The following is a 12209-nucleotide window of genomic DNA, read 5'->3' on the forward strand; positions in this document are numbered from 1 at the left end:
CCAAGTGTAGTGACACACACCTGTGGTCTCAGCTACTCAGGAGACTGAAGTGGGAGGATTGCTTGAGCCCAGGAGTTCGAGGCCTCAGTGAGCTGTGATTGCACCATTGCACTCCAGCCTGGGCAGCAGAGTGAGACCCTGACTCAAAAAGAAAAAAGAAAGGAAAAGAAAAAATTTTTACAGCAAACTATTTTAGGTCTAGAATAATGATCAACTGAGTCACCCTCCTCATTTATTTATTTACTCATCCATTTCATGAGATGATTTAAAGACAGTGCCTGGCATAAAGAAAGCACTCAAGTGTTAGGGGTTATTAGTGGTAATTAAAGTAAAACATTTAAGTGCCAGTGTACCACTGTGTAACAAAAATGAATGAAATATTGATTCTGCTTCTAAGAGCTCAAAAATCTGAAGAGTATACAAACGTGTAACCAAATATTAATAATTACAGCAATGCGGCCGGGCGCGGTGGCTCAAGCCTGTAATCCCAGCACTTTGGGAGGCCGAGACGGGCGGACCACGAAGTCAGGAGATTGAGACCATCCTGGCTAACACGGTGAAACCCCGTCTCTACTAAAAAAAAAATACAGAAAACTAGCCGGGTGAGGTGGCGGGCGCCTGTAGTCCCAGCTACTCGGGAGGCTGAGGCAGGAGAATGACGTGAACCCGGGAGGCGGAGCTTGCAGTGAGCTGAGATCCGGCCACTGCACTCCAGCCCGGGCGACAGAGCGAGACTCCGTCTCAAAAAAAAAAAATAATAATAATAATAATAATAATAATAATTACAGCAATGGAAACAGTGTGTAACAGAGAAGTATAAAAGCCACTGGAGGGGTACAGATGGAGGACTTTAGTCTGGGAAGAACAAAGGAGGCCTTCTGAAGGAAAATGACCTAAATAGAGGTTCTAACACCCAGGGACCTGCTGAAATGAGTTGAAGAGTTTGGTGGGTGGAAAGTGGAGAAAGGAGAGCATTCCAAGCCATAGAAACAGCGTGTGCAAAGATGAAGCTTGGGAGGGCGTGCATGATCATGTGGGGAAACAGCCAACGAGGAGACTGGAAAGCAGGTAAAGAGTTTAGAGTTTCTCCTGTGGTTAACAGGATTCACCCAAGGAGCCTACGGAAGAGAGTGTCGAAGTAACTAGCAGGACAAGAGAGATGCATTCAAGGGTACAAGACTCGTGATAGGAGCATGGTTAGTAGAATCAAGGTGAAGGCTGGACTGAGAAAGCAGTAGAGCAAGAAGTACTGAAGGAGAGAGAGGCAAGAACTGAATATGGAACTACCATTCGACCCAGCAATCCCACTACCAGGTAGATATCCAAAGGAAAATAAATCCTTTTACCAAAAGGACACATGCATGTGTATGTTTATTACAGCACTGTTCACAATAGCAAAGACATGGAATCAACCTAGACGCCCATCAGCAGTGGATTGGATGAAGAAATGTGGTGCATACACACCATGGAATGCCACACAGCCATAACAAAAAATGCGATCATGTCCTTCACAGCAACATGGGTGCAACTGGAAGCCAGTATCTGAAGCAAATTAATGCAGGAACCAAAAACCCAATGCCACATGTTCTCACTTATAAATGGGAGCTAAACAGTGGGTACACACAGACATAAAGATGGCAACAACAGACTCTGGGGATTACTAGAGAGGGGATGGAGGGAGGGGGACAAGGGTCAAAAGACTAACTATTGGGTACTTCACTTACTACCTGGGTGATAAGATCAATCATACCCCAAAACCTCAGTATCACACACAATATACTCATGTAGTAAACCTGCACATGTACCCCCAAATCCAAAAAGTTGGAAACAAGGAAAGAGAGAAAAGAAACCAAATTTAAATGTATATAGGAAGTAAAAACAAGAAAATATGATGATCGACTGGATTTAGACAGTTAACAAAAGAGACAGGATAAATTTCTGGATTTCTAGGTTAGTTGACTGGGTATTCATCTCAGTGTGGATTAAAAAAATAAGAAAATTTGAGGAGAAATGTATGTGTTCATTTGGGGTTCATGACAATTTTTTGGTACTTATGGAACATCTGGATAGAAATGTACAGTAGTTACTTAAAACTTCAGTTTTGAAGTTTAGGAGATCTCTAGACTACAGATAGATTTGGGAGTGGCTAGCATAAAGTTGGTAACAGAAGCTTTTGAGGAGATGAGATTGTCCATAAACAGAATGTACAATAAAAACAGAATAGAAACAATTATAAAGTATTAGGGAATAAAAGCATGTAAGGGCAAGTTAGAGGAAGGAGAACCCAAATGAGAATCCAGGCTGGATTCCCCAAGAAATAGGAGGAGATGTTGACCAGGCGCAGTGCCTCACCCCTATAATCCCAGCACTTTGGGAGTCCCAGGCAGGCAGATCACTTGAGGTCATGAGTTCAAGACCAGCCTGACCAAAATGGTGAAACCCCCTCTCTACTAAAAATACCAAAAAAATTAGCTGGGCGTGGTGGCACCCGCCTGTAATCCCAGCTACTTGGGAGGCTGAGGCAGGAGAATCACTTTAACCCAGGAAGCAGAGGTTGCAGTGAGCTGAGACTGCACCACTGCACTCCAGTCTGGGCAACAGAGTAAGACTCTGTCCAAAAAAAAAAAAAAAAGGAGGAGGAGGAGGAGAAGACAGAATAGGAATGTGGAAGTTAACAGGCCAAGCTTCCATTGGAATTACCTTCAACACGATGTGATCTTTCAAAGTCACAGTTTCTTTATCTATAAGGTAGTATTAACGGTAGCCAGGCATTGGATAAATGGTAACAAATGTCAGGTATTATTATAAAGTAGAAATAACTCAAGAGGCAACTACAAAAGTAAACAACTTTAATGAAAGTTATACTTCTATACGGATTATAAAGCCATTGTAGTTAAGGTTACTGAAAAGAAAGGCTTCATTTTACCAAAGCAGCTTGACTAGTAAAATGCCCCGTGTTTGATTCCCTGAAACTAGTTAAACAGAGAACTGTCACCTACTAAGTACCATTTTCCACACCAAAGCCCAAGGGATCAAAGCCTCTCAGTTCAAGCCATTAATGTTTATGAGTATGATTTGATAAATGTGTCATGACCAAGGCCAAATACTTTCATTTTTGAAATACAGTAAAGTTAGATTAACCTCCTGAGGCCATAAGATGTTTCCTCTGGGTCCCATGGAAGAGCCTTATATTCCAATACTTTTGTAAGTCAGAGAGAAGACAACGTGAAAATGAACAAAACTTAGGGTGCAGATGCCTCCGTAAGATGGTCCATCACCTCCAAAGATTCTCCCACTGGATTCAATAACCTGGAAGCATTTCCTTCTTTGGGGGAAAATAACATCGCAACCATCTGAAGTTATTTTCAGTAATATGTTACAAAGTTAGTCATTTTGTCTTTTGAGACATTGGTTTAAAGCTTTGTGGTCTGACGATTACTGCACATGCTCTTCTTTGCAATGGCAGCCTTCCAGATACAAAGGGTCAAGCTTGTTTGTGTGGTTGGCTCACTGTCACCTAAGAACTTCCCATCATTGCTTGTACTTTAAAGACATGATAATGAATGGGACCTACCAGCCCAACAAAATCAAGATCTCACTTTAGTTCTAATAAGCCAGAAAAAGTTAACTTAGCATAAGTAATTTAGGGAGAAGAGTGGGAAAAGAAGAGCATCATTTTGTTAGACCAATGTTGAAAATAATTCATCTAACATGAGAGAGTTAATGTTTCTGAATATGCACACTCTCTTTCTTCTGAGCAGATCAGCTTGCTTTTGAGGTGAAGATAAAGTCATCGATATACTATTTTGGTGTTTCTTTAATGAGTGTTTCTGCCTCCGGAGCACATGGGCATATAGTAACCTTTCTATTGATAGCAGAAGGCTCTGTTCTGTAAGTGGACGAGATAAAATAGTTCCTTTCCTTATATTTTGTGTGTTATTAATGTATGCATTGTTTTATCAGGAATGACTCACCAAAGAAGAACTATTCAATTCCTTCTGAATGATGTTTCACTTTGAAATTTGGGAATTATGCCTTATTTCATGACGAGTGGCCAGAGTGAATGATTGTTGCAATGATGCCTCGTTTCCCCATCTCAGCCAGCAGACGCTCATTTTTCAAAATGCTGGACTTTCACTTCTTCTTTGAATGTACACCATTTATGAAACAGCCACTCCCGTCACTGCCCTGATAACATTTGCAATAGCATCATCATTTATGTTGGCAATATCATTGCTCTGGGTCAGGTTGCAAAACAGCCAAAGAAACACATTTGTCATCTAACGCGCAAGTTCTAAGGAGAAGTGAACTTTAGTTTATGAATGCTTCCAGCTATGGCTCTCTTTTTCTTAAAAGAAAAAAAAGATCTTAAAAGGAAAATGAATTTTTCAGTTTGTTGGTTGAAATTTTGGGCATTGGTGTTATAAAGCGACGCAGTCAGAATCACCAAAATAGCACATAACACATGGAAAATATTACCTTGACCTGGCAAAGCTATTTTCATGTTTGACCACTACTTGAAGGATCCAAAGGGCACATTTCTAGAACAGTTTTTTTCTTTTACTTTTTTTATATTAAAATATAGAGACAGGGCCTCACTGTGTTTCCCAGGCGTGTCTGGGCTCAAGTGATCCTTCCACCTAAGCCTCCCAAAGTGCTAGGATTACAGGTGTGAGCCACACCGCACCTGGCCTAGTTTATCTTTTGTCACAGTAAAATGCCATAAGAGATTTACTGTTGATGTTATATTCTAGATCTGTCTTAATTTGGTTTCTCCCTCAGTGCAGCTGCAAAAAGTGGTTGCTTATCACATTCTCAGGGTTTAGTATTATTAAGAATAGTTTTGGGCTGTTATATGTAAGTAATTCCATACAAGCTTTAAGAATAGATACAATCGTATACATTGCTACTAAGAGGATACTTAGAATATAGGGAATATCTTTACAATTTGAGGGCATCGAGATGGATGTACGTGAATATAATGTGTAAATGTATGTTTTTTAAAATCCACATTTCTCTAATTACTAGTGAGATCAAGCATTTTGTCATATGCTTGGTGATATATAAAGTTACTTTCCTGTGAATTTATATATTTATTTTCTTATGATTCCCTCTTTATAGGCTTTGACCATTTTTCATTGTGTTGATTGCATATTTTTTATTCATCTTACTAATTTAAATATTATGCATGTGAACCCTTTTTGCTGCTTAGTGTTGCAAATCTGTTCTCATACTCAATTACTATTTTTCTTAACATCGTTGACAGGATCTTTGGCTGAAAAAAAGTGTTAAATTTTTATGTACTTCCATTCATTAACCTTTCTCTTTATGGCGTCTAAGTTTACCACGATGCTTCTAAAGTCTTTCTCTACCACATTGCTTTGCATTTCTTTAGGTCTTCCTTATTGCCTTCCATAAGGCTTTATAGGGTTTTTTTAAATTCATAAAACGTTGATAAATTTCTCTTTAAATTGTTTAAGTATAGAAATTGAGATTATAAAATATAATCTATATTATATTGGAGAACTTTACATTTTTAAAATATTATTTTTAATCTGTATGCTTAGTAGGAATTCATTTTTCCCCAAGTGGATGCAAAAAGGGTCTAACTCCATTATTAAATACTTGATCTTTTCCTTGCCTATTCCAACTGCCACGTTTGCAATATATTATATTCAAATACATACTTAGTCCTGTTTCTGGAGTCCTTATTTTATTCTACCGATTTCCTTTACCAACATGACCCTTTTTCATCATTGCAGCTATAAAGTATAGCCGAGGCCAGGTGTGGTGGCGAACGCCTGTAATCCCAGCACTTCGGGAGGCCGAGGTGGGCAGATCACTTGAGGTCAGGAGTTCGAGACCAGCCTGGCCAACATGGTGAAACCCCTTCTCTACAAAAATACAAAAGTTAGCTGGGCTTGGTGGCACGTGCCTATAATCCCAGCTGCTCTGGAGGCTGAGGCAGGAGAATCACTTGAACCCAGGAGGCAGAGATTGCAGTGAGCCGAGATCACACCACTGCACTCCAGCTTGGGCGATAAAGTGAGACTCCATCTCAAAAAATAAATAAAAATAAAATGTAAAATATAGCTTAGATCTGATAAAGGACATTCCTCCCCTTGTTTTTTTATTTATTTTTATTTTCTGGCTCTTCTTAGAACCTTTAGACCTCCTTACTCATCATCTGCATTTAATTTTTATATGGATTCTCAAATCTGTCTCTTCCTCTCTACTACCACTAATACTTAACTGAGCCTTTTTCCCTTGTTTAGATTATAGCAACATTGCAATCACCTTGACTGGCTTTCTTTCTCTAGTGTTGCCCAGTTTAGTCTACCCTCTAAACTCCCTTCGTAAGAAAATCTGATTATTTTGAGGACTCGCGTAATTTTTTACAACAGCTTTGTTGAAATATAATACACATACCATATAATTCACCCTTTTCAGGTGTACAATTTAATGATTTTGGTATACTCACAGAGTTGTGCAACTGACACTATAACTAATTTTAGAACCTTTTTATCACTGCAAAGAGAAACTCCATACTCTTTAGACATCACTTTCTAATGCCACCATCTTCCTGTGCTTTCCCCACCGAGCTCTAGTCAACCACTCATCTACTTTCTGTCTTTAGCAATTTGCCTATTCTGGACATTTCATGTAAGTGGAATCATGTAATACGTGATCTTTTGCAATATGTGGCTTCTTTCACTTAGCATGATGCTCTCAAAGATCTATATTGTAGCATGTATCAATACTTCATTCCTTTTCTTAGCCAAATAGTTCTTTTACCACATTTCATCTATTCAGCATTAGATAGACATTTGAGTTGCTTCCACCTTTTGTCTGTTATGAATAATGCTGCTCTGAACCTCATATAAACTTTAAAATGAGTTTGTTACATTTGAGTAAAATTTCTATGGAGATTTATGGGGCAGTGGCTTATGCCTGTAATCCCAACACTTTGGGAGGCCAAGGTGGGCAGATCACTTGAGGTCAGGAGTTTGGGAGCAGATGGGCCAACATGGTGAAACCCATCTTTAAGAAAATACAAAAATTAGCCAGCCGTGGTGGCATGCGCATGTCATCCCAGTACTCGGGAGGCTGAGGCAAGAGAATCACTTGAACCCAGGAGGTGGAGGTTGCAGTGAGCCGAGATCACACCACTGCACTCCAGCCTGGGCGACAGAGTGAAACTCCATCTCAAAAATAGAAAACAGGTAAAATTTATATGGAGATTTTTGTTGCAATTACCTTAAATTTATAGATAAATTTAGGAAAAATTTAAGTTTTTTTACAGGAAACTTGTTGTGGAGGTTTTTCGCATTAATGTAGCACTTATTTATTGCCTTCCATAAATTTTATCATTTTCTTCATAAAATTCTGATGCATTTCTTTTTTGTAATTTCTGTGTATTTTTGCAATTTTAAAGGGAATTTTTTCATTAAAATTGTATTTGATATTACATGGAAAAGCTGTTAATTTATGTATTGCTACCTTATATCTAGCTACCTTGAGGATTTCCCTTAAAAGCGCTCATGGTTTTTCAGTTGATTTTCTCTTAATTTACAGATAATTGATCGCATAATCTATAAATACTCAAAACTTATCTCTTTAAAATATTTATATTACTTATTTTTTAAAATTTTCTAATTTCACTGGCTAGGATGATAAATAATAGCAGCTATGGAGGCATATATCTTTTTCCCTATCAACTTTAATTTATTTAATTAGGAACAATGTTACAGCCAAAATTAAAGAAATCTAATAAAGAAAGAAAAATCACACTAATCCCATGTGAAAACAAACTTTAAAAATAACTAACATTGGCCGGGCACAGTGTCGCATACCTTTAATCCCAACACTTTGGGAGGCCGAGGCAGGCACGTCACTTGAGGCCAGGAGTTCAAGACCAACCTGGCCAATACAGAAAAACCCCATCTCTACAAAAAGTACAAAAATTAGCTGGTCATGGTGGCATGTGCCTGTTGTTTCAGCTATTCAGGGGCTGAGGCACGAGAATTGCTTGAACCCAGGAGGCAGAGGCTGCAGTGAGCCAAGATCGCACCACTGCACTCCAGCCTGTATGACAGAGCGAGACTCTGTCTCAAAAAATAAAATAAAATAATGAACATTAAGTTGATTATATATGAATAGAAAGACTGAGGAAGAATATACCCCAAACTGCTATGAGTAGTTCTTTTAAGGGTATGTAATTCTACATACAGGAACAAGGAGAGACAGGGGGACCCACCTTCCACTTTGTGCACATCTGTGTAGCTTGTCTATTTGCAATTAGCATTTTCTACTTTTATAATTTTACAATGCCTCCTAGAATAAATCCAAAGAGTACAAAGTGTGTAGTGACTTGTGTTTACATATAAAGATTGAGAGGTATGCCTTTTTAATCGCTAAGGTGTAAGGTCTGTTCACGAAGTTCAATCTCAACTCTGTTAGAGAGTTAAAGATTGGATGGAAGGAAGGGAGGGAGGGAGGGAGGAAGGAAGGGAGGGAGGGAGGAAGGAAGGAGGGAAGGAAGGAAGGGAGGAAGGAAGGAGGGAAGGAAGGAAGGGAGGAAGGAAAATGGATAGATAAAAATGTAGATATAGATATATACCCACTTACTGTTAAAACTTACTGTCCAAACACAAAAAGATGACTACAAGAGAGAAATAGGTACAAAGAAAAGCTTTACAAATTACACAAGTCAGAATTCCAGGGCAGGACAATTGCTGCTTATTATCTGCTTCCTAGGGTGGCTAGGAAAATGTGAATGAGGCAATTAGTTCATGGTTGAAGAGAATGTTAATTGCTCTCTAATGTCATCAGACCTTGATGATTTCCTGTCAAAAGTTCTTCCTTCTGAGACACTGTGGGGGAGTTTAGCAATCATAGAAGGGCATCTACGTCATTTGTCCCGGTATTTAGGGTGCCGCATAAATGACAGTAGTGCCATATCTTATTGTTTCCTGCATTTTGGAATGTGACTAATGTACCTTTTCCATTGTTCCCTTCCAGAATCTCCAATGAACACTCACCCAAACTCCAGATCCGGAGTCATAGTTACCTGAGGGCAGTGAGTGAAGTCTCCATCAACCGGAGCCTGGACAGCCTCGACCCTGCAGGCTTGCTCACATCACCAAAGTTCCGCTCCAGGAATGAGAGCTACATGCGAGCCATGAGCACCATCAGCCAGGTGAGGGCCGTCAGGGCAGCGGTGGTCAGGAGCCATTAGCGGCAGGAAGGTTAGCGAGAACTGAGAGGGCGTGAGTTAGGGAGGCAGTCGCTCACCCAGGAGACCATTGGGTCCTCAGACAGGAGGTCCAGTCAAGTGGTGCAAAGAGCATGCCATGTGTTCAGCCACAGTAAGCCCCCGGTATCAATGGTCTGCCAGGAGGTGGGGCCCTGTATAGGTGGATAAAGCACAATGAAGAGGGTCCTTGGAAATTCACTTGAGATCAGGAGTTCAAGATCAGCCTGGCCAACATGGTGAAACCCTGTATCTACTAAAAATACAAAAGTAAGCCTGACATGGTGGCACACACCTGTGATCCCAGCTACTCTGGAGGCTGAGGCGAGAGAATCACTTGAAACTGGGAGGTGAAGGTTGCAGTGAACCGAGATCATGTCACTGCACTCCAGCCTGGGTGACTTAGTAAGACTCTTTCTCAATTAAAAGAAAAGAAAAAAGAAAAAAAAAAAAAAGAAAACTTTGACTTTTAAGCAAGCAAGAGATATGAATCTAACTTTGATGTAGGATAATTAATCTGGCCAAAAAAACATAGGAAAGATTGGAGAAAATGAGAAACTAGAAGCAGAGAGGCTAGTTTGGAAGACACTGTGATCATCAAGGTGAGAATTAATGTTACTGATGGTGGTGGTGACCATAGTGGTGATGTTGGTGTGTTGGTGATAATGATGGCAGTGATGGTGATGATAGTGATGGTGATGGTGATGATGGTGATGGTGTTGGTAGTGATGGTGGTGGTAATGGTGATGGCAGTGGTAGTGGTAGTGATAGTAATGGTGATGGTGGTGGTGATGGTCGTGGCAGTGGTGATGGTGATGGTGGTGACAGTGATGGTAACAGTAATGGCAGTGGTGATTGTGATGGTGGTGGTGGTGATGTGATGATGGTGGTGGTGATGGTGGTGGTGGTGGTGATGTGGTGGTGGTGATGATCATAATGGTGGTGGTGGTGATGGTAACGGGTGGCAGTGGCGGTTGTGATAGTGATGGTGGTGGTGGTGGTGGTGATGGTGATGGTGGTAACAGTGATGATAGTGATGGTGATGATAGTGATGGTGATGGTGGCGATGATGGTGATGGTGTTGGTAATGATGGTGGTGGTAATGATGGTGATGGCAGTGGTAGTGGTAGTGATAGTAATAGTGATGGTGGTGGTGATGGTAATGATAATGAGTTATAATAATGAGTTATGATCACACCACTGCACTCCAGCCTGGGCAACAGAGCTAGACCCTATCTCTTAAAAGAGAGAGAGAAAGAGAGAGAGAGAGAGAGAGAGAGAAAACAGAGAACATAAATCAAGAGTTAGAAAGAATTAAAGAGAAATTGACAAATATCAAAAACAGACCAAGAACATTAGACATACAGATAACAGAAGTCCCTTCAGAAGAAAATCAATGGAACAGAAAAAGTAAGAAACACAATGAATTTTTTTAAACTTTCCTGAAATAAAAAGTTGATTTGAAGCTACATAGTGGAAGAACATACCATGTAAACACACCATGTACCTGAGAAATTGACCCAAAGCAATCAACATCAGGGCATATTCTGGTAAAATTACAAGACTTTAAAGAATTTTTTAAAAAACACTTTGGATTTCTAGACAAAAAGAGCAACTGACTTAATAAAATGAAAACTGAGTTACCATTGGACCCTTTAACAACAATGGTTTATGCTGGAAGAAAATGATGTGTGTAGCATTTTAATACACTCAAGGAAAAATATGTGAATCAAAGATTTTTATATCTAGAAAAACTGACTTTCAAGTATAAAAGGTACAAACTGTTATAAGCATGGATGCATGCAAAGAATATTGATTCCATGAACACATTCTGAGAAATGCACTAGACAATGAGCTCTAAACCAGCCATATGAATGAGCAGACATAAGAACTACAGATGCTCCTCTACTTACATCCCTGATAGACCCATTGTAAGTTGAAAATACCATAACTCAAAAATGGGCATTTTGTAAACATGATGGATGTGAAAACAAAAGACACAATATCCAAAAAACGCTGGACTGGCAACACAGTGCACTTTGGAGTATCAGTTGTTTATCCTTGTAATTGCATGGCTGAGCACCTACCCAGAATCTCGAGATAATACTAAACTACGTATCAACAGCCCAGAAAAAGATCTAAATTCAAAATTCAAAGTACAGTTTCTACTGAATACATATCAATCTTGTATCATCATAAAGTAGAAAAAGCGTAAGTCAAACCATCATTAGTCATGGACCACCTGTAGTAGCAAACATTAAACACAATTATGTGTAGAACTAAGACTAAATGAGCATTCACTGGTTGGGGAGCATAATAGGTTTATTTGCTCTGACGATATAAATACAGCACAATTATTTAAAAATGAGAAAAGAATAGAGGGACCACATATAAAATGAAATTGTTAGCTCTTTAATCATATGGGGGCAGGGGTAGTATTAGTAATGTTTTCTGTGCATATATTATGGGATAAAGTAAATGGATAGTTATAGAATATTCCAATTCCATCATCTCCTGTGTCCTTGAGAACCAAGATTCTCAGTATGGAATAAATATCTAAGAATAAACATATATAGAAGAGGTTGCATAAGAACCCTATAGTATTTATATCCTAGTTCTTCCCACTGAAAAGACCTAAGAACAGTGATTAACCCAGTAGCAATGACAGTGTATCTTCCTAGTACCCAGATTGTGTTCTTGTGACACCATTTCCCACTAAAAAAAGAAAGGGCTTTTCAGAAACATATTGATTCCAGGACTGGGCAGGAAAGGTTTAAGTGGAGTTTAGAGTATTTTGTCATACCAGATATCAAAGAAGTTCTCAAAGATTACTACTTTCATGTCAAAAAGACCCCCAAACCAACCTAAAAGGCTCCTACTGATGAAAGATGGCACAAATTTGAGTTCACTAAGGATAATTATTTCAATTAACTGAAAACCGTCAAATATTTTTAAA

At 39.3% G+C, this 12209-nt stretch overlaps 1 protein-coding gene across 8 annotated transcripts in view; it reads left to right on the plus strand.

Moving 5' to 3' along the window:
* DLGAP1 (DLG associated protein 1) overlaps positions 1-12209 on the plus strand; it is a 960906-nt gene that overhangs the window by 716973 nt on the left and 231724 nt on the right. For all 8 annotated transcript variants that reach the window (XM_025365244.1, XM_025365243.1, XM_025365245.1 and 5 more), the window contains one exon: positions 9022-9199. In XM_025365244.1, the coding sequence (XP_025221029.1) occupies positions 9022-9199 (178 nt within the window). The remainder of the gene's footprint in view (positions 1-9021; positions 9200-12209) is intronic.

The sequence above is a fragment of the Theropithecus gelada genome, chromosome 18 (assembly GCF_003255815.1).
Source record: "Theropithecus gelada isolate Dixy chromosome 18, Tgel_1.0, whole genome shotgun sequence".
Classification (NCBI taxonomy): Eukaryota; Metazoa; Chordata; class Mammalia; order Primates; family Cercopithecidae; genus Theropithecus; species Theropithecus gelada.